This window comes from Ahaetulla prasina, chromosome 1 (genome assembly GCF_028640845.1).
Source record: "Ahaetulla prasina isolate Xishuangbanna chromosome 1, ASM2864084v1, whole genome shotgun sequence".
NCBI classification, from domain to species: Eukaryota; Metazoa; Chordata; class Lepidosauria; order Squamata; family Colubridae; genus Ahaetulla; species Ahaetulla prasina.
Genome location: NC_080539.1, coordinates 351,754,220 through 351,777,806, shown reverse-complemented (window position 1 = coordinate 351,777,806; position 23,587 = coordinate 351,754,220). Strand labels below are relative to the sequence as shown.

Genomic DNA, 23,587 nt, shown 5'->3' with positions numbered 1-23,587 from the left:
GCAATCTTAATTTGACTTTTTAAAGGAAGAGCAAAAGTAGGGACAGGTTGTCAATAGGCCATTGCTACATCCTAGCAATGACGTGTATTTATTTATTTATTTATTTTTCAAATTTTTATACCGCCCTTCTCCGAAGACTCAGGGTGGTGTACAGCAGATAAAACAACAATAATCCAAAATTTTTTAAAATACAATACCCAGTTTAAAAATCTAAATTCAAAACGCTGTATATTAAAAATATTAAATAAGAAAATTACAAGAAAAGATTAAAACCCCTGTTAAAAGCCCACTAAAAACCCACAATATTAAAATCAATCAGGCCAGCCCCGCTTGGTGAAAAAAGAAGGTCTTGAGCTCGTGTTTAAAGGTCCTAAGATCAGGGAGAAGACGGAGTCCCACCGGCAACTCGTTCCACAGGGCCGGGCCCCCACAGAAAACGCTCTTCCCCTGGGGGCCGCCAGCTGACATTGGTTGGCCGATGGCACCCTAAGGAGGCCCTCCCTGTGAGAGCGCACTGGACGTACCGGGCGATGGGAGGTAACTGGCGGCAGCAGGCGGTCCCGTAAATATCCCAGTCCCATGCCATGGAGCGCTTTAAAGGTGATAACCAACACCTTGAAGCGCACCCGGAAGACCAATGGCAACCAGTGCAGCCTGCACAGGAGGCGTGTTACATGGGAACTACGAGGGGCTCCCTCAATCCCCCGCGCGGTTGCATTCTGCACCAGTTGGAGCCTCCGGGTGCTCTTCAAGATGAGCCCCATGTAGAGAGCATTGCAGTAATCCAGACGGGAAGTGACGAGGGCATGAGTGACTGTGCATAACGAGTCCCGATCCAGGAAAGGGCGCAATTGGCGAATCAGGCGGACCTGATAAAAAGCTCCCCTGGCAATGGCCGTCAGTCACCCCCCACAGTCAGCAATGGGGTTAGCTAACTGTGTCGGTATGCAATGTATGTATGTTTATGCAAGGACTGCTTACCTGCCAGCCTGCCAAGACCGCCATTGCCCAGACCAGCATCTTCTTCAATCTCTTCCAGCTCTTCTATGTCTAGCCCTAGCTAAAAAAAAAAACCATACAGAGACAAATGGAATCCAATCAAAATTGTGCTTGGGTCTTAAAAAGTCAGAGAGGGCTGGGAGAGCTACTATAAATATAATATATATCCATGATGGCGAACCTATGGCACGTGTGCCAAAGGTGGCACACAGAGCCCTCTCTGCTGGCATGCAAGCCATCGCCCCAGGTCAGATCTCCATGGTGTTCCTTTCGCGAGCTTTTGTTTCCCTGCAAACGACGAAACAGAAGCTCACGAAAGAAAAAGATCTTACCTCTTGCCACGCTGCAGGTGTTGGGATGCCCCACCTCCCGCCAGCCAGCTGATCTTTGGGTCTCTGCTGCGCATGCGTGCATGGCTGTGCATGCCCACGCATGCGCATGTTTGTTTGTACATGTGCTCCTTTCAATTTGGGCGTGCAAAGTTTGGCCACTCGGTGTCTAAAAGGTTCACCATCATTGGTATATACTATACACTGTACTATGATAAACACAATTTCAAAATTTGATAAATAAAAATAAAAAATATGAGAAAGGCTTTTGCCATTAAGGTTGTCCAAGCTTGCTCAATTTTTCATAGCATGAGGTTCAGAGATCTGCACAGTGGGTTCTGAAGGAATTCACCACAGTTGGCTAGAATTAAAATGGGAAAATGCTTGTAAGAAAAAAGCAGTTTTATTGCAGATTAGTCAAATTTCTGCAAGGCAATCTAGCTTAACTACATGTATCACTTGCATATTTCCAAAGTTTCCTTCTGAACATTGCTTCACACAGTGGTTCATTACAAATAACAGAATCGCTCCAGAGTGCATTCAAACAGAAAAAGAAAAAAGAAAGGAAATGGAGACTATATTTAATTCTTCAACAGATCTACAAAAAATGAGGACATCTGCAAAAATCAAAAGAAGTGCTCAGAATTAATGAGGCTTATGATAAAAGAAGAACCACAGTATGGTGCCAATTTGCAACATATATATTGGCCTGTGTGAGCTAGGAAGAGTTTCCACTTAGAGAAAGTCAAGCTCATTTACCCTCAATTTAAAGAAAAGTAGTCATTTCCCCAGAAGGCCTTATTGCAGAAATACTCTATAAACCACAGTATCCTCTTTGGCTATTTGGTAACCAAGTCAAGTTCTCATAATTAACTTGCTGTGAACATGGGGCATATCTTTCTTCTGGCTACCCTGAAGCAGAGGTGGGGTTTCAGCAGGTTCTGACCAGTTCTGGAGAACCGGTAGCGGAAATTTTGAGTAATTAGGAGAACCGGTAGTAAAAATTCTGACTGGCCCCGGCCCCATCTATTCTCTGCCTCCTGAGTCCCAGCTGATCAGGAGGAAATGGGGATTTTGCAGCAGTATTCCTTTGGATTGGGGTGGGAATGGAAATTTTACAATATCCTTCCCCTGCCACACCCACCAAGCCACGCCCACAGAACCAGTAGTAAAATTTTTTGAAACCCACCACTGCCCTGAAGGCCTGAAGAAAAAACCTGCAAGCCTTCATAGGTTTCTTTTGCGTGGAATGTTAGATTCTACGCAGCAAATATTCTAACAATGCTGTTATTAAAAAACACTCACACATAATTTCACAGGAAATTATACCTGTTAGAGCAGGGGTGGATCATATTCTGAAAGCCAGGTTTACAGCTAACATTTTAGGGAGGCGGAAGAATATTTTTTGAAGAGTAATTTTTTAGAGAATTGAAAAAAGCATTGCTTCTGTTTTGTATGCCCATTCTAGAATTGACACTGGGTTTCTCATTTGTTTCCCAAGTGAAAATGACAGGAAATTTTGCTAGCAATTTTCAGTAATCATGGCTGGTGGTATCCAAGGGCCACAAAGAAAGGATCCAGAAGCCACATACTAAGGAAACAGGATGCGTAACCCTGCCTTAGAGTTGTTAAGAGAGGTTCCAAGGTACGTAAAGTGATACAAATGGAAAATAAGTACCTCCCACCCCAAAATCAGAGCAATATTTGCTCCGATTTAAACTTCAATGCCCATACATGATTGCATTTCCTACGACGAGCAGAATCCAGCTTTGGTGGAAATTTTTGAAGAGGACACAGTTCCAATGTAGGAAAGATTAGATCTTAAGTGGGGAAACTATGGAGAAGACATTATTGAATTTCAACAAGGGGAAGGTTCCAAATCCCGTTGCTACTGGTTTGCATGTGCATGTATGTGCGCAGCACCTTTACGCATGCGCAAAGGGTCCAGGCAGGTGGGCGGAGCCTCCCACCACCGCTACCGGTTTGCCCAATCTGGTGCAAACTGGTAGCAACCCACCACTGATTTCAACCTAAATCAGTCCTAGCTACGGTAGCAAGCTCACTAGCAATAGACGATGGTGGATCCATCATCAACTGAAAATGTCACATCTGAATTGGCATGAATCTCATAGGTACCCATCACAGGTTCTTTTTTAAATTATAGCCAATTATATTAACTCAGAATCAAGAGATACATAAAATCACTGGATCCTTGGTTGCTCCTTGGACTTGGTGGCTTCTTGTCCTGTAAGGGCTAGGAAGGTGTTTTATTTTGCTTTATAAAGATATAAAAGTGAGACCTCAAACTTAACAAATCTATATGTGAGTACTTCCTATCACTTTTATCCTATATTTTTTTCTTTGCTATCATTTCTATACTATTACTGTCTGGGCTGTGATGGCGCAGTGCTTAGAATGCAGTACTGCAGGCTAATCCTGCTGACTGCTGACTGCTTGCAGTTCGGCGGTTCGAATCTCACCAGGTCAAGGATGACTCAGCCTTCCATCCTGCCGAGGTCGATAAAATGAGGACCCAGATTGTTGTGGGCAATATTCTGACTCTGTACACTGCTTAGGGAGGGCTGTAAACACTATGAAGTGGTATATAAGTCTAAGTGTTATTGCCATTGCTATTACTATAACAATTTCTATGTATTACTTCTATTCCTGCCTGGGATTATGGAAGATGCAGAATAAATAGATCTGGAGAGTGTTGATCAACAGTGCTCAGGGGTGTCAAACTCAAGGCCCAGGAGCCAAATCTGGCCCATGGGGTGCTTAGATCTGGCCCCCAGGGCTGCCCTGGAAATAGTGAAAGATCAGCCCGCAGTGCTTCTGCCAGTTAAAATGGAGCATGCAGCCCTCCTGAGCTCCATTTTCACTGGCAGAGGGTTGCAGGAGGCCATCGCAGGCGAAAATAGAGTTTGGGAGTCCATTTTCACTGGCAGAGCATTTAGGTCACCACAGGCACCCCCAATACAAGTGACGTTAAGCTGGCCATGCCCCCCCGAGGTCAAATACAACCCTGATGCGGTCCTCAATGATATCAAATTTGACACCCCTTAGCTAGACTGTAGTCTAGTGTAACTGTAAGAGTTGTGGTGATACAGTAGTTAGAATGCAGTATTGCATTCACTGCTCACTCCAGGAGTTCGATTCAGAGCAGCTCAAGGTTGACTCAGTCTTCCATCCTTCCGAGGTCAGTAAAATGAGGGGCCAGATTGTTGGGGGCAATATGCTGACTCTGTAAAACTGCTTAAGAGGACTGTAAAGCACTATGGAGTGGTATATAAGTCTAAAGTGCTATTGCAAGTGAAAACTGGAACAACCATATCAGCATCTCAACTAGACAGGTGTCAGAAAAGGTATTTTATCAGAGACAGCCTTCCTCGCACCTTCAGAAGGACATGACAGGCAGCTTTCTTTCTTTACCTGATAAATTGCCTCATCACAGGCATTCTGCAGTCCTAGGTTGATCATGGTATTTTGCAAAGTCCGGCCCATGTAAAATTCCAAAGAAAGGTAGTAGATTCTCTGGGAGAAAAAAAACAACAGTATATAATAAAATCTCACTCAGCTTAGAACTCCTAATTCCATGACTGCAACCTGTCCACATTTAGAATAGAATAGAATAGAATTTTATTGGCCAAGTGTGATTGGACACACAAGGAATTTGTCTTGGTGCATATGCTCTCAGTGTACATAAAAGAAAAGATACGTTCATCAAGGTACAACAATTTGGAGGAACCTAAAGAGAAACTCCTCCAACAAGCCAAAAAACAAACAAATCCTCCAATGCAACAACGCCTTGGAATGATCTCAATCAATGGAACCCCAAAGAGTTCTAGTCAAAGGAATGCAGAGCATCTCCGGGCCCATATATCAGGGTGCAAAATCTTTTCAGAGGTCAAGTTTCTAAGTTTCACTCAGTTACTGAGTGGCATGCTGGTTGGGGGTCTTCACTTAAAAACAATAGTCTACATGGCTGAGGCAGTATTTGAATTGCAATTCAATGTAATCAATATTCAATCTGGTTAATATGATTATATCCATGATTTCTTCCTTTGTTGCATTAACTATTACATGCAATAATTATCTAATAATCTCTGCAGTCTCTGAGGGTTGCAAGCTTTCAAGGTCTGGAAGAAGCCCTGGAAAGGTTCAGGTAGCAGATTATGGTGAATGGTCTTCTCATTCAGAAGTTCTGCAGAACCATTGATATTGGAGCACAGTAGTTAGCACCGGGCTAGATTAGTAAGTAGTAAGATAATACAGGGTGCTTTCTATGCTCTTGGGTGTATTTCAGAATTTTATGGTCCATTTGTGGACTTGCTTTTTTGTTTCTAGGATGGGTACAAGGAACGTTGAACTTGGTGGACCTTATCTAGAAAGGACACCAATTCACTATTACCAGATTGTGAAATCGGCTCAAACTCACCTTTGGCCCAGATGATTCTACACCATCGACTGGCATAATTAGTGATGTATTTTAATTGGGTTTTTTAATATTTTTAACTTTTTAACTTAAATTTTAATAATCAGCCTTTAAAATTTGCTCTTTTTAAATGTTGTTTTAAATTGTATACATCTTTGTTTTTATTCTGGCTGTACACCGCCATGAGTCCTTTGGGAGAAGGGCGGTATAAAAATTTAATAAATAAATAAAAAAAAAATAAACCACTTTCAAGGATTAGCCTAGCAAAACCAAATGCAATTCATTCATTGCCAGCCCTGCGCATAGCACTCCGAAAGTACTTCCCCTGCTAGCTTTGCTTTTTCCCTGTTTAGTAAGCAAACTTTTTTTTTAAAAAAAAATCATCTTGGGAGCCAAACACCTAAAGGTAATCTTGCTATTATAGATTTGGCTGGCCTAACTGAAGTAAATAAAGGGAGCCAGGCCAGGCCCTCTTTCAAAAACAGGGTTTGATTAAACTTAATTTACTCAAATGTGTGCTTTTTTTTTTTTGATGTCCTGAACATTCAGTTCAAAGATGACAGATGAAAGACAAGGATGGACATTCCCTTGCATCCCCCAATATAGGTTTGGAAATAAAAGAAGGAAGTTGCCCTCCCCACAAAACCAAAGTGAACTCTCCTCCCCCCCCAAAAAATCTTACCATATTTCCACACAGTATGTGACATAATCTCACCCTATTTCCTTTATTGCCTTAACCATTTTTAACTTCAGTCCTCCCAGAACCTATTGATCGACTCCATCAGCATATTGTTCAGCTCTGTATTAGGAACTAGGAGAGTATAGAATCAATTCAAAATCTGCATTTTAATTCTGAGAGTAAGTTTGTTAAAGCTAATTTTAAATACACGGTTTCTCTGATTCACTGGGCTGTTATACGTGCTGTATTGTACCGTATGTACATTGGCTCTCCTTGAACTCCACTAATTATAGAAAGAGCGACATCAACACTTAAATCTGATGCAAAAGGAGTAACTTTCCTGCCTGCAACAGAAATACGTATTTCCTTTTCTGGCATATTTATAAATAAATTATGACAAAGGATACATTGCTGCCTTATTTTTTTTTCTTCCAGGTATACCAGTGTTTTTTGTGTCATGAAATTGTAATAACACATATTATTTGTTTTGAATGATGAATTCCTTTGATCATTTAGGCAAGGAAGGAGGAAAAAATCTTAAGAGTAACCGTGTTCTCTATTTCACAGTTGAACAGATAAGGAATTTTCATCTACACGGGGATCTCATTTAATCAGATTGAGTTCATCTAATATAATTAAACAAACAAACAAACAGGCGAATAAATAAATAAAACAGGCACTTGCACTAGCCAGATAGGTATTTCTAAGAAGTTTACAAGACATGGCTTGTTCTTCTAAAAAAAAAAAAAGCCATTCAAACATATACTGCCTCTGAATGTGAGTCTTTTTCTAGTTACCATCCTCTGCAGTCAACCCTACCTCCAACTGAGATGAGACTACAACTCCCAGAATTCCTGGCCAATAGGGCCAAAGCTGCAAGCCGTTTTCAGTTGTAAACCCACTACACTGAGGAGATCACAGGCTAATATCTTTTTTTTTTAAATTTTCTAATCTGGTGGACATCGGATATTTGAAACATGACTGATATATTGATTCTGTCTTGTATGAAGAACTCTTTTTCTTTTCTTTCCCAAAGCTTGGGAAGGATAATTCTTACTTGCCTTCTCCAACTCTCATTTGAAAATCTCATTTTATTGATTTGGGTCAAAGTTCTTTTTCGTTCTAAATGTCAACAGAGAGAACTCATACCGTCATTCACGGAACATGGTTGAGTGTGCCGCCTCAGAGTCCCATAGAACATTTTCCATGCTGAATGAAGACTTACCGTATATACTCGAATATAAGCCGATCCGAGTATAAGCCGAGGTCCCCAATTTTACCCCAAAAAACTGGGGTAAACTGGGGACTCGAGTATAAGCCGAGGGAGGGAAATGAGGCAGCTACCGGTCAGGGAAAGCCTCCCTCCCTCAGCCGAGAAGGCTGGCGGCTCCCCCGCCCCGCCCTCTCACTGCACCGGCAGGGCTTCCCCGCGCTAATGCAAAAGCCCGCCAAGTTTGCACCATCCGGTATAATGTGAAAAAAAGAAGAAAAAAAAACTCGAGTATAAGCCGTATATACTCGAGTATAAGCCGAGGGGACGTTTTTCAGCACAAAAAACGTGCTGAAAAACTCGGCTTATACTCGAGTATATACGGTACATAAAATGCTTGACCATTTAACCTAACCAATGAATTTTTAGCTTCCCAATCTCTCCCACTTTATTTGTCTCACCTTGGGGTCCTTTTCATAGTAGTATTGCTGGGTGCGTATCCACCTGCCCACCAGGTGATCCCGTACAGTGTGGGCCAGGGCAAAGTAGTAGTCCCGAGGGGTGGCCACATTGCGGTCCTTAACAAGGGTAAAATGTAGATGTCGGTTAAAGCCCTTTTTCAGCTCCGCCACATTCTCCACTCCAACAATGCCACGAATGCTGATCTGTTTACGCTTCTCCTGGTCGGTGAGGGGCCGAGACATGGCTGCCAAGGCTGTGATCTGAAGAAACAGAGCAGAAAGATTTTAATCTGATCTGCTTTCAGCACCAACGGAGCACTGACCTCTGGATCCTGCAGCCAGCTTCTCTCCTCCTCTCTTTGGAACTAGGTTCTGCTTGAAGGGAGGCGTTTCATGCCAACAGTGTCCAGCTTTAAGCAGGCCTCCAAAGCTGAATCACAGCCTCTCTCCAAAGAGGTGTGTGTCTGTGTATGTGTGTGTTGTGTGTGTGTGTGTGAGAGAGAGACAGACAGAGAGATCGGCAGCCAAACTCAAATGCAGCCAAACTCAAATGCATCGAGCTGGGTCCAGCTCACATTATCTAATTCTTCATATATTATATTAGAAATGCAAATAAAACCACGTTTAAAGAAATGCCTCCAAAGAAACTTGCCAAAGAGTGCAAGAGAGGCAAAAAGAAGAAAACATCCACCCAAAATGTCTTCCTTCCAAAACAGAGAGAATCCTGAATTCTGGCTACAACAGGAGAGAACGTACACTATATCAGTGGTGGGTTGCTCCTGGTTCGGTCCGGTTCTTGCAAACTGGTAGTAAAAGTGGTGGGAGACTCCGCCCACCCAGACATCAACATGGATAATCTGCGCATGCACAGAAGCACACGCGCGTGCTCCCGTTGTGAACCGGGAGTAAAGGTAAGTAGCACCCACCCCTGCACTATATACATACAAAATATGAGCAGTTCGGGACAAGGATATCAGGGTCTCTTCTTTCTTATGAGGAACAATGTTATATAGGAATTCTTGGCTGCAGCTTAAGGTAGTACAGTCCGGAAGCAAATTGTCCATTTTGGAGAAAGATAGAGCAATGTCAGAGGGAAAGATAGAGCAATGTCAGAGGAAGAGACTGTAAAGGCTGCCCATACTGCAACTCCTGGTACTCCAAGCCAGCAAGATCATATTGGCAGTTGGTGGAAGTTACCAGAATATCTAGTAGACAGCAAGTTGGGGAGAAATTCAGGTAGCAGGATGTAATGTATCTTTAAATGGTTTTGGCGGGAAACAAGCACGTTGCTGATTGGTTAAAGCCGCCGGTAGAACTGTATATAAGGAGAGGTTTTTCCCCAGCCTGGTTGCTGGGTTCACCATATATTAAAGAGCTGTTGTCACTACCCTGGTCTCCAGCCTCGTTACTTCCCGAACTTAACACTGGCGACGAAGGTGGGATTTCGAGGCTAAGAGCACCAGGAACGAGCTGAACGCACGGAGAACCGAACCCAGCAAACTCAGGGCAGAAACGCGGAGATGGCCAGCTACACTCCGCCCGCACCGTTTGACCCAGCCAGGGAGAAATGGGGAACGTACATGACCCGTTTCGAAAGCTTCCTAGAAGCAAACGAACTGCAAGGAGTTCCAGACAACCGCAAAAGGGCATATTTCCTGAGCCACTGCGGTCCTGAGGTCATCGACATTGCGGAAGCCCTGGCAGAGCCAACGCCGGTACAATCGGTACCGTGGCAAACTCTGCTAATAATCCAGGGCCGGATGGCCTAGAGAAAGAGCTGAGAGGAGCAAACAGCCCCTCCGGTCAGCTCGACCCACTCCCAGGGAATGTACTGCGCAGGTCCGAAAGAGTCAGGAGACGCCCAGTCTATTTGCGTGATTACGTTGAAAAATAATATGTAAATATCATGTAAATAGGGGTAAAGTGTTTTCTGGGGGGAAGGAGTGTAATGTATCTTTAAATGGTTTTGGCGGGAAACAAGCACGTTGCTGATTGGTTAAAGCCGCCGGTAGAACTGTATATAAGGAGAGGTTTTTCCCCAGCCTGGTTGCTGGGTTCACCATATATTAAAGAGCTGTTGTCACTACCCTGGTCTCCAGCCTCGTTACTTCCTGAACTTAACACAGGACAAATTTTTCCTTGTTGCTTACAGAGAGGGAACAGAGAAAGAATCTGATTTCTTTGTATTCTGGCATTAAACCAAGAGAAAGTTTACATAGAGAGAGCCAATACTTCAAGCCGTGGTGTGGCTCAGGCTGTAAGAAGCCTGTTATTAAAACACAGCTGCCTGCAATTACTGCAGGTTCTAGTCCCACCAGGTCCAAGGTTGACTCAGCCTTCCATCCTTTATAAGGTAGGTAAAATGAGGACCCAGATTGTTGGGGGGGCAATAAATTGACTTTGTAAATATACAAATAGAATGAGACTATTGCCTTATACACTGTAAGCTGCCCTGAGTCTTCGGAGAAGGGCGGGATATAAATGTAAACAAAAACAACAACAAAAAACTAAAATGTTAAACTGGGTGTAACTTACTAGGAAGAGATCAGTGTTAGTCTGTGGTGGCCAATAATCTCAATAATTTCAATAATAATTGAAAGCTGAAAAGGCACCTTTTCAATCTAACATATTTTGTTAAAAAGTGTAAGGTTTTGTCAGCTGCATTACATTTCACCAGAAGCATAGAGTGGCTAAACTGATGGAAGATATAAACATTGAAGTGAGGGAGGGGAAGACAAAGCGGTTATGCCAGTGCAAGTTAAACACAGGTGGCAGATTACAAATACTACATTTTCCAAGTCATTGGGAAATGTTTAACACTTTCTTAGTGATATGTGCAAGTTCAGCAACGATAACGTAACACAGCTAGATCAATTCCCAGGAAGGACCCATTAAACAGGTTAACACCCCAAATCAAGGGTTCTTAACTTTTTTGTGCCATGGACTCCTTTGAGATTCTGATGAAAGCTAAGGTTCCTTTCCCAGAAGTATATATTTAAATGCATAAAATATCAGGGCATTTTCTTCTTCTAAGACATTCCATTACAGATCTCAATATCTCTTTGGGGAAAAAGAAACTTTTAAGAGCAAAATCAAGCATGAGACTGCAGAACTCTCATACATCAAAGTTTATGCTTTAAGGAAAAAAATAGGTTAGTCTAAAAAATGCTACAAGCATCCTGACTTTGGTTGTAACATACATTCATTTTGTTGTCTGGTGTGGGGCAATACTATCGCAGCATAAACACCACAAGAGGCACAATTCAATTACTGAAAGGGCATCCCAGCCAAGAGAGGTATGTTATTTAATTGTAGATTTTCCTTTTCCAATGAGATGCCCTCCAAATATGTTGTACTACAGCACCCTTCCTCTCCAAGTACCATGAACAGTAATGATAAAAGTTGCTAAAAATGTAAAAACTGGGGAAAAAAGAACAACCCAACAATTTCAAAGCTGATTTGCAGATACATGACATACAACAAAACCAGCAGAAGTTTTAGATTTGAAAAATTCAGATTACAACTAGTTTGACCATAAGGAACACAGGTAGTCCTTGACTTACGACCACTACTGAGCCCAAAATTTCTGTTGTTAAGTAAGACATTTGTTAAGTGAGTTTTGCCCCCATTTTACAACCTTCTTTGCCACAGTTGTTAAGTGTATCACTACAGTTCATAAGTTAATAAACCAATTGTTAAACGAATCTGGCTTCCCCATTGACTTTGCTTATCAGAAGGTCATAAAAGGTGATCACATGATCTTGGGATACAACAAAGGTCCTAAATATGAACCAATTGCCCAGCATCTGAATTTTGATCACATGATGATTGAGGTGCTGCAAAGGTCATAACTATGAAAAACGGTCATAAATCACATTTTACAGTGCTGTTGTAACTTGGAACGGTCACTATATGAACTGTTGTAAGTTGAGGACTACCTGTATGTTCTTTCTGAGCCTAGGTGGCACAATGGTTAGAGTGCAGTACTGCAGGCTACTTCTGCTGACTACCAGCTGACTGCAATTTGTCAGTTCAAATCTCACCAGGCTCCAGGTTGACTCAGCCTTCCATCCTTCCGAGGTGGGTAAAATGAGGATCCAGATTGTTGGGGGCAATATGTTGACTCTGTAAACCGCTTAGAGAGGGCTGTAAAAGCACTATAAAGCGGTATATAAGTCTAAGTGCTATTGCTATTGCTATAAGTCTAAGTGCTATTGCTCCCTTGAAGAGCACCCGGAGACTTCAGCTAGTTCAGAACGCGGCTGCGCGGGTTATTGAGGGAGCGTCTCGGAGCTCCCATATAACACCTATCCTGCGCAGACTGCACTGGCTACCTGTTGTTTTCCGGGTGCGCTTCAAGGTATTGGTTACCACCTTTAAAGCGCTCCATGGCTTAGGACCGGGCTATCTACGGGACCGTCTACTGCCGGCTTCTATCTTCCATCGTCCGGTACGTTCCCACAGAGAGGGACTCCTCAGGGTGCCGTCAGCCAAACAGTGTCGACTGGCGGCCCCCAGGGGGAGGGCCTTCTCTGTGGGGGCTCCGACCCTGTGGAACGAACTTCCCCTCGGACTTCGACAATTACCTGACCTTAGGACCTTTCGCCGCGAACTTAAAACTTATTTATTCCGTATGGCTGGACTAGCCTGATTCTTATTTTTATTGGATGGGTTTTTAAAATTCTGTGATTTTACGGGGAAGTACGTTTTTTAATATTTTGGGCATTTAAATTAGTTTTTTAAGGGATGTTTTTAATTATTGTGTGTATGTATATTTTATCTGCCTGTTCACCGCCCTGAGTCCTTCAGGAGAAGGGCGGTATACAAATTAAAATATTATTATTATTATTATTATTATTATTATTATTATTATTATTATTATTATTATTATTATTATTATTATTATTATTATTATATATTCAGAAATAACATTTTTTTTGCCCAATTCAATTGGGAATGTAGCCATATAGCCCATATCACCAGTTATATCTACACAAGAAGATTAAGATGAGTACTTCAAAGCCTAGAACAGTTTTTCTCAAGTTTGGTCACCTTACGATATCTTGCCTTTAACTCCCAGAATTCAGCCTAGTGTTAACGTGCACACATGTTAAAGTGACTAGGGTTGAGAAACACTGCCTTAGAACATTCACATAACATACCAAACCTGCATTGTTTTAACTTTACTCTGATTCTTCACAACTCTGTGGGATGGTCATCCTAACTGATGATTTGGGGCATTCGTTCACCCAGAAAATGGGTTAGAAAAGTCACTTTCACTGGGTTCAATGAGATTTATTTCCCAGAAAGGATATTTGTCTGGAAAACACCACTTTGGATTGAATCCTAGGCAAAAGCTATTTATACTTCATATGTCTCTCTTCCAGAAGCTAAAAGTGGTGCACATAATTTCTTCCTATACATTTTATCCTGTACATCCAGGGGTGAAATTCAAAATTTTTCCCTACCGGTTCTGTGGGCATGGCTTGGTGGGAGTGGCAGGGGAAGGATATTGCAAAATACACATTTCCTCCTCACCTCTGACTGGCCCCACTGTGGGGCCAGCCAGGGGTGGTATTTGCTGGTTCTCAGAACTACTCAAAATTTCCGCTACCAGTTCTCCAGAACCTGTTAGAACCCGCTGGATTTCACCCCTGTTACACCTATAATATCCGGTGCGCCAAGGAACTGCCCCATAAATTGATGGGAATTTGAACTCAGTTCTCCCCAGTCCTAGCGCAATAGTATAACAAAGGTCTCAAATGCCACTAATCCATAATTTATTTCACCGCCTTCTTCTATAATAGGTCAGAACATGATGGATATGCTCAAACTAAACCACCAAACCTGGTTGGAAAAGCCCAACCCCATCAGTTCCCACCTTTTGATCCGAGACAAAAGCAAACACCTTAGGGACTAGCTTCTGTTGCCAAAGAGCCTTTTCAGAAGAAGAGCCAAAGAACCTTTTCTTCCTGCAGAGGTTTGTGGGCGTTGCGCGGTGGTTATTTACCTATCACTTTTGCGCAGTGACTTTCCTACTCGCTGACTTCCAGCTGGAGGAGGAGGAGGCGGCAGTGTAAAAAGGGGACAGAGCCTCCCTTCCTCTTCCATTTACAGGGCGAGAAAGGGGGATGGGGTCGGGGGCCCGAGAGGGCCCTTCTTCCCTGGCTTCCCCCCCCCCACCTGCACTTCGCAAGAGAGATCGGGGGCGCTTTCCTCTGGTGCTCCGATGTTAGGTAACTACTCCGAAGCTCTTCCGCGTTCCGGGAACCACAGGGCGTGTCCCCAGATCCACCCTGCCTGCGCCTTGTCCACGCAAGGCAAAAGTCCACGGCCGGGCAAACCCAAGAGGCCGATGGGCATTTCAAGAGCAAAGACACCCACTCTACCTGCGCTCGATCCTAGGACGAGGGATCTTCTTGTTCCTCCTTTCTCCGAGCTGGAGTCAGCCGAAGTGGGGTTTCTTCCAGGAAAGGGGCAGAGCCAAGCCCTCTTTTTTATAGATTGCCATTCGTCGGGTTCCACGCCTGTCCGGAGGCTGGCACCGCCTCCTCATCGTTGGATGGGGAAGTTTTGCTTGCCCTCGGGGTGTGGATGGTGGGGGTGGGAGAAGGGAAGGGACTGGCGCAGCCAGCTGGGCTGCCGGTAAGGAAAGCGGGAGGTGGATTCGGTGCCTTTGAAAGGGCGTGATTCAGCCTGCCCGATGCGCGCCCAGCGGTCTGTGTTTCTCCTGGCTCCAGAGCTGGGCTTCTGGGCCCGTTTGAAAGCGTTGCGTTTGCCCGAACTGTTGGAAGGCTTGGCAGGATCTTCTTGCCATGTTGTATAGGAAAGCGCCGGGAGAAGACGTTGGCAGCGGAAATCAGAAGGGCTGAAGCCGAGGAAGCGTTTGCAAAGGGAAAAGGCGTATGAGGGAGCAAATGTAGCCTTGGGTAATAGGAGGACGAGGAGCGAGCCCTGCTGGCGAGGTGTAGTTCAGACGGAGAGATTTTTTGTCCCTCAAGGGCAAAGGAAGGTTGCGAGAATAGGGAGGAACCCTCAAAGTAGCCGTCTATGGAGATTCTCAGTCATCCAGGTCGTGGTTGTCCCAAAGGGCCGTGGATAGCTCAGGCTGTAAGGAGCCTGTTATTAGAACACAGTAGCCTGCAATTACTGCAGGTTCAAGCCCAGCCCAAGGTTGACTCAGCCTTCCATCCTTTATAAGGTAGGTAAAATGAGGACCCAGATTGTTGGGGGGGCAATAAGTTGACTTTGTAAATATACAATTAGAATAAGACTATTGCCTTATACACTGTAAGCCGCCCTGAGTCTTCGGAAAAGGGCGGGATATAAATGTAAATTAAAAAAAAAAAAAGGTCGGGGTGAAATTCAGCAGGTTCTGACAGGTTCCGGAGAACCGGTAGCAGAAATTTTGAATAGTTCAGAGAACTGGCAAATACCACCTCTGGCTGGCCCCAGAGTGGGGAGGGAATGGCGATTTTGCAGTATCCTTCCTCTGCCGTGCCCACCAAGCCAAGCCCACAGAACCGGTAGTAAAAAAAATGGATTTCACCACTGCCAAAGGTGGTAGTGTTTTTTCAAGAGGCAGCTGGACTTTCTGGCTTTTCTTTGAAGACAGTTTGCTTCTCATCCAAGAAGCTTCTTCAGCTCTGACTGGATTTTCACCATCCAGTCAGAGCTGAAGAAGCTCCTTGGATGAGGAGCGAAAAGTCAGTGAGGAAACCAGATTCACTTAACCACCGTGTTACTAATTTAACAACTGCGGCGATTCGCTTAACATTAACAAATGTAGCAAGGAAAGTCATAAAATGAGGCGAAACTCAGCTTATTTTCTCACTTAGCAACATACATTTTGGGCTCGATTACAAGTGTAAGTTGAGGACTACCTGTATACTGTATAGTAGTTCACCTCCATAGGAATCCTTTAGGCAGGGGTTTTCAACATCTGTTGAGTAGGGAGCTGCGTTAAGATCTGCCTGGTGTGTTCAGTAAGCCTACACTGCAAAATTTGCTAGGGTTAGGGTCTTTTGGGATCCTTCATCCCTCCCACAAAGTAAACATACATTCACTGGGAGACACGAAAGCGATGCAAGAAAGCATATGTGGCTTCTGGCTTATGCTTCTGTGTCCTAAGGAGGCCATGGGCACAGAGTCCTCCTAGATTCCTGCCTACCAGACATCCTGACCCAAGGACCTTAAAATAAGCCATTAAAACTTAAGTAAACTAAAACTAAAAAAAGGGGGGGGGAACTGGAATGTTGCAAAACCCTCACTTTTATTTATTTACAAGACTGCCTATAGGCTTTACTAGGATGATAGCATCTCTCTGATAACTTTTTAAAAACTATAAATGTCGGGCATGAGAGTCACGCTCGTCATAAAATTCATGATATGCCCCCATCCTTTTTTGCCTTTTCTCTCTGACATCAAAATGCAGAAAATGTAGTCAGAGAAGAAACTGGAAAGCAAAGATTTAGGACCATTTCATTTCATGCATAACTTCTGGGAATAAAAGCATAGCTGAGCATAGAACTGATTTGTGGGGTTTAATGAAGGGATAGTGTGTATCTATATAAGAGTCAGGGAGAAGCAGAAGTAAGGGACAATGAAAATTTAATTGTAGTTAATGGCTGATACAATATGTAACAAAGTCTGTAGAGTAATTAAACGGAGGACTAAAGCTGTTGTAGATGCATCTGATTTTCCTGCTGTTCTTTAAAATACTACAAGATACTCTTTTTTTATCCTTTGGAAATGTGAATAATGGTTGGTTGTATAAGTAATAAAAGAATGTAGTAACAATTAGTTATCTCATAAACAATGTTTAATTAATTGCCAGAGGAAAACCTGCTAAGAAGAGTGTGAATAGTCCTGCCAAGTAGTATCATCTGGCTGATCATATGAAGACTGGAAATAAACTGGATCTGACCTGGTTCGTACTTGAATGGATGCCATCAGCAAATATGGAGAAGTTGAAAAAAACATTCACTTCAGCATACAACCTATGGACTTCAACTCCCAGAATTCATAAGCTGGCATGGAGGGACAAAATATGGCTACTTGGTAACTGGCATATATTTTTAATGATTTCAGTGTCCTGGGGAGTCAAGTGATCGTCATCTGCCACCCTTTCAGAGGGCTTCTGACAATCAAAGTAAATGGGAGAAACTGGATTCGCTTAATTACTGTGTGATTCTCTTAACAACCACAACAAAAAAGGAAAAATTGGGCATGATTCACTTAATAACTGCATCACTTAGGAAGGAAGTTCTGGTCCCAACTGTGGTCATAAGTGAAGGACTACCTATATGTTCAAGGAATTGTTAATTCCGTAAGTAAATGTTCTGAAGTTAAACATGAGAATACTGTTCTGCATTGTATTTCCAAAATCGTGGAATTTGACTATTTTTGAGGAATATTGATTATACTGGGCACTGAGACTGTATTAGCTAGTTGTAGTGTATGGGTTAAGTGGTTCTAGAAAAAGACCTCTTGAGTTTTGAAGATTAATATGAACATCTTTACTTGGGCCTGGTACTTAAAATGTTAGTCTTCTCTGCTTGAAAGGCTGTAGGAGACAAAAAACTATAAGACGCCAGAGCTAATAGTTGCTCACCAAGGGGTACATCTTGATAGCTACTGAGTACCAGATGAGAAAAAGGAAGAGCTTGAATCTCTAGAGTTGGCCTGTTACTAACTCTCCCTGTAAAATCTGAGTGGAGTCAGTTTTAGGACACGTTTTGCAGTTTCTTAAAACATGACTTATTGTTTGTGAATAAATATGATGCTACAAAATACTCAGTTCTTTTCAAAAGAAGCCAGAGAAGGTAGCTCTGTAATTTGGGTGGTGCTTACAGAGTTGGGTGTAAGACAACCAGATTCTGAGAACATTGCTGCTGCATTTGTGTATTTGAGTGGTTAGTTATTTATTAAATTTATATGCCACCCATCTGACTGGGAAGCTTAACAACATCATAAAAGCAAACATAGAAAATAGTAAAACATTTATATTTATAAGAACGAACAAAGATTAAATAAATTAAAATGGGGTACAATGGGGGTGGGGGTGGGATTTCTTCCTAGTGATTAGCCACTCCCAGCATGGAATGCACCTGTCAGGGTCCAGGGCCAAATGGCAGAGTCAGTTTTTGAGACTCTTATGGAAGACCAAGATGGTGGGGCTGGGGCAGATCTCACCTAGAAGGGCACAATGCTCCAGAGGGCAGGAGCCACAGCAGAAAAGGCCTTTCTCCTGGACCCCACCAGTTGGAATTCCTTGACTAATCAGGTGTACAACATGAATGCATTTGTGTGTGTGTGTGCGCGCATGTGCCTGTGTATGTGTGAGTATGTGTGTGTGTACAGTGTATATATAAGGTAAAGGTAAAGGTTCTCCTCACACATATATGCTAGTCGTTGTCGACGATGTATGTATGTATGTATGTATGTATACATGTATGCATGTATGTACGTACATAAGCAGGAATGCCCTGAACCAGTGGTGAAATGTAAAATTTGTTACTACTGGTTCTGTGGACGTGGCTTGGTGGTGGAGAATAATGTGACTGGGTGGGCATGGCCAACTTTTTTTTTTTTACTTTTAAAAGCATTTTTTCTACAACCTCTTTGGCTGAAGAGGTTGTAAAAAAATGCTTTTAAAAGTTCTGACAATCCCAGCTGAGTTGCCTGATCGTCAGAGGCTTTTGTTTTCTTTTAAAAGCATTTTTTTTGCCTTTAAAAGAAAAAAAAAGCCTCTGACAATCAAGCAATTCAGCTGCATTGTCAGAACCTTTTAAAAGCATTTTTACAACCTCTTCGGCCGAAGAGGTTGTAGAAAAAATGCTTTTAAAAGGTTCTAATGATCCCAGCTGAGCCACACAATCATCAGAGGCTTTTTTTTACTTTTAAAAGCATTTTTTTGGCCGAAGAAAAAATGCTTTTAAAAGTAAAAAACAAAACCCTCTGATGATCACGCAGCTCAGCTGGGCATGGGGGGCAGGGATTTTTGCTACCGGTTCTCCGAACCACCTGCTGCCATCGCTACTGGATTGGGCGATCCGGTCCAAACTGGAAGCATTTCACCCCTGCCTCGAATTGTTAGAAATATTATGAAAATGAAAAAAGTACATTTACCAACCAAAGACATTATTAATGCATGTGACAAAATGAAGTGTCTCAGACAAAATTCTATATATCTATATTCATCTGAGACACTTGCTGTACCACGAGATGCGAAACAGCAGTTGACCAAGATAGAATGTGATTTAATGGGCTTTCTTGTTGCAAGTAATGCAAACTCAGCATATTTTAATTCATGCCATAAACCAAAGCTAAGTAAACCACGGTTCTGAGTGATCATGTGAATCCGGGCTCTATTTGGAATGCAGTAAAAATGGTATAAAGCTTTGGAAGAAAGCAACATTTTCTTTGCAGAACACCACACATATAAATAATTAATAAATAAGGCATGGTTACACTGCCATCATGTGGAAAGTAACAAGACATGGGGCCAGGATGAAATGAACAGGCCTGTAGATTTCTCCTGAGCCTGCATTTTTTTCATTGTATGGGAGAACACTGAGTTCTTGTTGACCATTGAAATGAATGAGACTGAATATTGCCAATTAATGCCTCCAAATATTATTTCCTATTCATTTTGATGTTTATCAATTAAAAAAAAAACATTCTGCTGTTATGAAATTTTGACACTGGCTGTTTTCACAGGTAAAACTTAAATACACACCAGCTAAAGTATTCATGCGAAGAACCAGTTTGGCATAGTGGTTAAGGCTTCAGGCTAGAAACAGGAAAGTCATAAGTTCTAGTCCTGCCTTAGGCACAAAGCTAGCTGAGTGGCCTTGGGCTGATCAGTTTTTGTCAGCCCTAGGAAACAGGTATGGACAAACCACTTCTGAAATCTTACAAAGAAAACTGCAGGGACTTGTCCACTGTCCAGGCAATCACTAGAAATCAATACTAACTCTGGACACCACACATCCGCACAAAAGTATACATCCAGAATTTACAGAAGTTGTTTTCTCTTCTTTTAGACCAGGGGTCGGCAACCTTAAACACTCAAAGAGCCACAAAGATCCTAACCGGAAACCCATGTTCAATTCTGGAACCGACCGGAAGTCCAGTTCCCCCATCATAGTCTCCTCCTCGCGTGGTGTCCTTTTTCATCTGCCTGTCCTAACTGAAACCCCTATCAATTGTGGAACTGACCAGCAACAGGGAGCCGCAGCAGAGGGACGAAAGAGCCACATGTGGCTCCAGAGCCGCGGGTCGCTGACCCCTGGATTTATAAAATGATTACCTCTTCTTTCAGACCCTACTACAGGTAATTTAGACTATTTTCTGAGACGTTATTCATGAACTACAGTTTCTGAGGAAGGAAAGCCATCGGCAGCTTAGTGTTTCTGCTATTTTCCCAAAGATAAAGAGGATTTCTCAGTTTGATGGGAAAGTACCTGGGATTGTGAAGATTTGTGCCAAATATGTACACTTACAAATGCACTCTCAAATTCATATTTTGCCCCGATAGTCATACATTAAGAATGATCAGGAAACCCAGGTAGGTAGGTAGGAAAGAAGGGAGGGAGAAGAAAGGATAGGAGGAGAAGAAGAAGGAGAAGATAGAGGGTTAGAAAGGATGGTAGTGAGAAGTGGGAAAGAGGTGGGGAAGTAGGAAAGCGAGGAGAAGGATGGTGGGGAAAGTCGAAGAAGGATGAGAAGGGTAGAAAGGATTAAGGGAGGAAGTGGCAGTCGAGCAGCCCTGATGGAATATAATTTGAGTATAGGATCGATTGTTGGATAAGTGATTGTATTGTACACTGGTCAAATTGTGGGAATTATTATGGAAAATAAAAAATTTTGCTCTAAAAAAAGAATGATCAGGAAACTGATGTCATCACAGCAGATCAGGACAACATGATACGTGAGGAAAACCAGGAGATACTTGAATGGGAAGACACGGTGGGAGTTTCATAATTTCTCTATTCTGACACATTAACATTACCATTTTGTGGCAACTTTGGAGCAGATGAGGGGGTCCACCAAGGGAACGGGCTTGGGGGTGGTTATAAAGCCCTAGAGGTGCAGGTTGTATCCATCTGTTAATTCTGACAAACAGCTAAGCATCCTATTTTTCTTTAATCTGTTTGGAAATTAGTATTCACATTGACAGAGTTGTTTGACAGTGAAATTGGTGGTATATATGTGTTGTGGTCCGCCAGCAGCCTGTGGAGCTGGCAACGGAGTCGGACAGCGATGAGGCTGAGGAAGAACATGGACCAGTCCTGGAGGCTGGGGAAGGCCTGGATGAGGGCTCTGCATCGGAGGCAAAGGTGGGGTCAGGGCCATCAGGGAGTGAGGTGCGGACTCCAGAGCCTCCAGAGGCTAACAGTAGTGTTAGGCAGAGGAACAGGAAGAGCCTGTTCCTAATGCACACATGAGAAGAGCTGCCAGAAGGCAAGAGCAGCTCAAGCAAAAAGGAAGACTCAGGAGTAGGGCCAAGAAATAATTGGCCCCTCCCATAAGGCTTAAAAAACCAGCAATGACATATGGGCTCTTTGCCGGAAAACAACATTGATAGCTTCGTCTTGTTGCATTTATTTTGTATTGGTGTCTTTTGAACTTTTGCCAAAAAAGGCCTTTCGCAGTTTGCCTAATTGGACCAAGATTGGTGATAGGACTGAGGAATTGTGTTGGGAGGAATTTGCTTTAATTTAGTTAAACTACGCTGAGAATGAAGTAATTCTCAGCTGTTTGAATAAAGTTTGTTTGTTTTTACACTGACTTGAGTTTCCTACTACCTACTTGGGCCTGGGTGACAACAATATGTATGTATGTATGTATGTATGTATGTATGTATGTATGTATGTATGTTGTTTTTTATTCAGCAAAGAATAACACAGTATAAAGAACTGACAAGAATATTAATTTAAGGGATGCTCTTTGAAACTTCAGATTCCAGCCAGGAACCTCAGAAATATTCAAGTAACATCTTAAGATGCAACATTTGCCCAGCAAGGTAGATTTTTGTAACTATAACCAAAATAATTAGTTCTCATAAAATATATATTTCATTTCTTTGTTGCTCTGCGTAATGCCCCAAAGCTATAGGATGTAGCTGCAAGACCTTTCCATGATTTACTCCTTTTGATTCTTAGGTCTCCATATTTAAACTTTTTCCCCCCCATTTCTTTTTATTTGCATTCCTGGCATGGGAGGATAGGCTCCATTTAGATGCATCCGTGGATATGCCTGGGCTTCCAATCTAATTTCAGCAGCATGGGTGTCCATAGAGGAGATTAAAAAATGGCTGTAACGGCACCTTCTAGTCTCTGCCTCTTTCTGCTGTGTACAAAAGAGGGGAGGGGTTGCACAGTTGTGGCCACCGTCTTGACTTTTTAACTGCCGTGAATATCAGCAATAGCAATTAGACTTATATACCGCTTCACAGTGCTTTACAAGCCCTCTCTAAGCGGTTTACAGAGTCACCATATTGCCCCCAACAATCTGGCTCCTCATTTTACCCACCTCCGAAGGATGGAAGGCTGAGTCAACCTTGAGCCTGGTGAGATTCGATCTGCCAAACTGCTGGCAGCCGGTGATCAACAGAAGAAGCCTGCAGTACTGCACTCTAACCACTGCGCCACCGGTAAACATTACTGGTATTATAGCTTTCCTGTTCAAATCTGAACACACATACACCACACACACCACACATACACTTCCTCAAATATACACCCAAAAGGCAGCAGAAATATGTAGTTCTCCACCTATTCTTTTTATTAGAACAATACATAGGACCCCGATGGGCCTGGAGGGCAGCTGTTTAGAGCTAACAATTGCCAATGACATGTTATGCATCACTAGGAATCTATTCTAAGCATCAGGAACATTGTAAGGAAGCAGAACTGATATCTGTGGAAAACAGAGCTGTAGTGGCCCAGCCACCAAGCCTCTTTAGAAATGTAAAACTGTGAGGAGATATGTGACATCTTGGAACCTGACTCCTTTGCAGCAAAGAAAATTAACAATATGAATGCAAAATAGCACCCGTTGTGCATATAAATTAGGTAAACATAAACAAGGTGCAAACAAATCAAGAATACCGTCACCACAGTGAAAGATGAATTCTACAGAGAAGGAATCCTTGATGAGAACCAGCAACCTATTTACAGACATGTCTTTTCTTGTTTTGTTTCAGAGTTTTGTTTTATTATTGTGGCCTTGTTGTTGCACATGATTTTTTTTTCTTCAGCTCCTTCTTGGCTTATCTCCACTCCTCATTAAAACAATGAAAAAAATTATTAATAATTTAATGCTTTGATACAACAGTAAAGAAAGAAAACTATGTCTGTTGTCAAACACAACTGGTTTTTTTCTTGCTTTGGTGTGTGTGTGTGTGTGTGTGAGAGAGAGAGAGAGAGAGAGAGAGAGAGCATACTAAATTGAAAGCAAAGACTATGG

General features: G+C 42.6%; 1 protein-coding gene and 1 long non-coding RNA gene across 2 annotated transcripts in view; one reads left to right on the top strand and one right to left on the bottom strand.

Annotated features, from left to right (window-relative positions):
• The window catches only part of PYGL (glycogen phosphorylase L), a 59,761-nt gene extending 44,853 nt beyond the window's left edge, over positions 1–14,908 (bottom strand). Inside the window, exons 1-4 of the mRNA XM_058163091.1 lie at positions 14,503–14,908; positions 8,114–8,374; positions 4,761–4,862; positions 982–1,060 (exon numbers count right to left, since the gene is read on the bottom strand). Of these exons, the coding sequence (XP_058019074.1) occupies positions 982–1,060; positions 4,761–4,862; positions 8,114–8,356 (424 nt within the window). The 5' untranslated portion in view covers positions 8,357–8,374; positions 14,503–14,908. The remainder of the gene's footprint in view (positions 1–981; positions 1,061–4,760; positions 4,863–8,113; positions 8,375–14,502) is intronic.
• On the top strand, positions 13,063–21,871 carry LOC131188098 (uncharacterized). Its single transcript, XR_009152720.1, has 3 exons — positions 13,063–14,349; positions 16,950–17,441; positions 20,161–21,871. It is a non-coding gene; the product is annotated as an uncharacterized LOC131188098 (long non-coding RNA).
• The last annotated feature ends 1,716 nt before the right edge of the window (positions 21,872–23,587 follow it).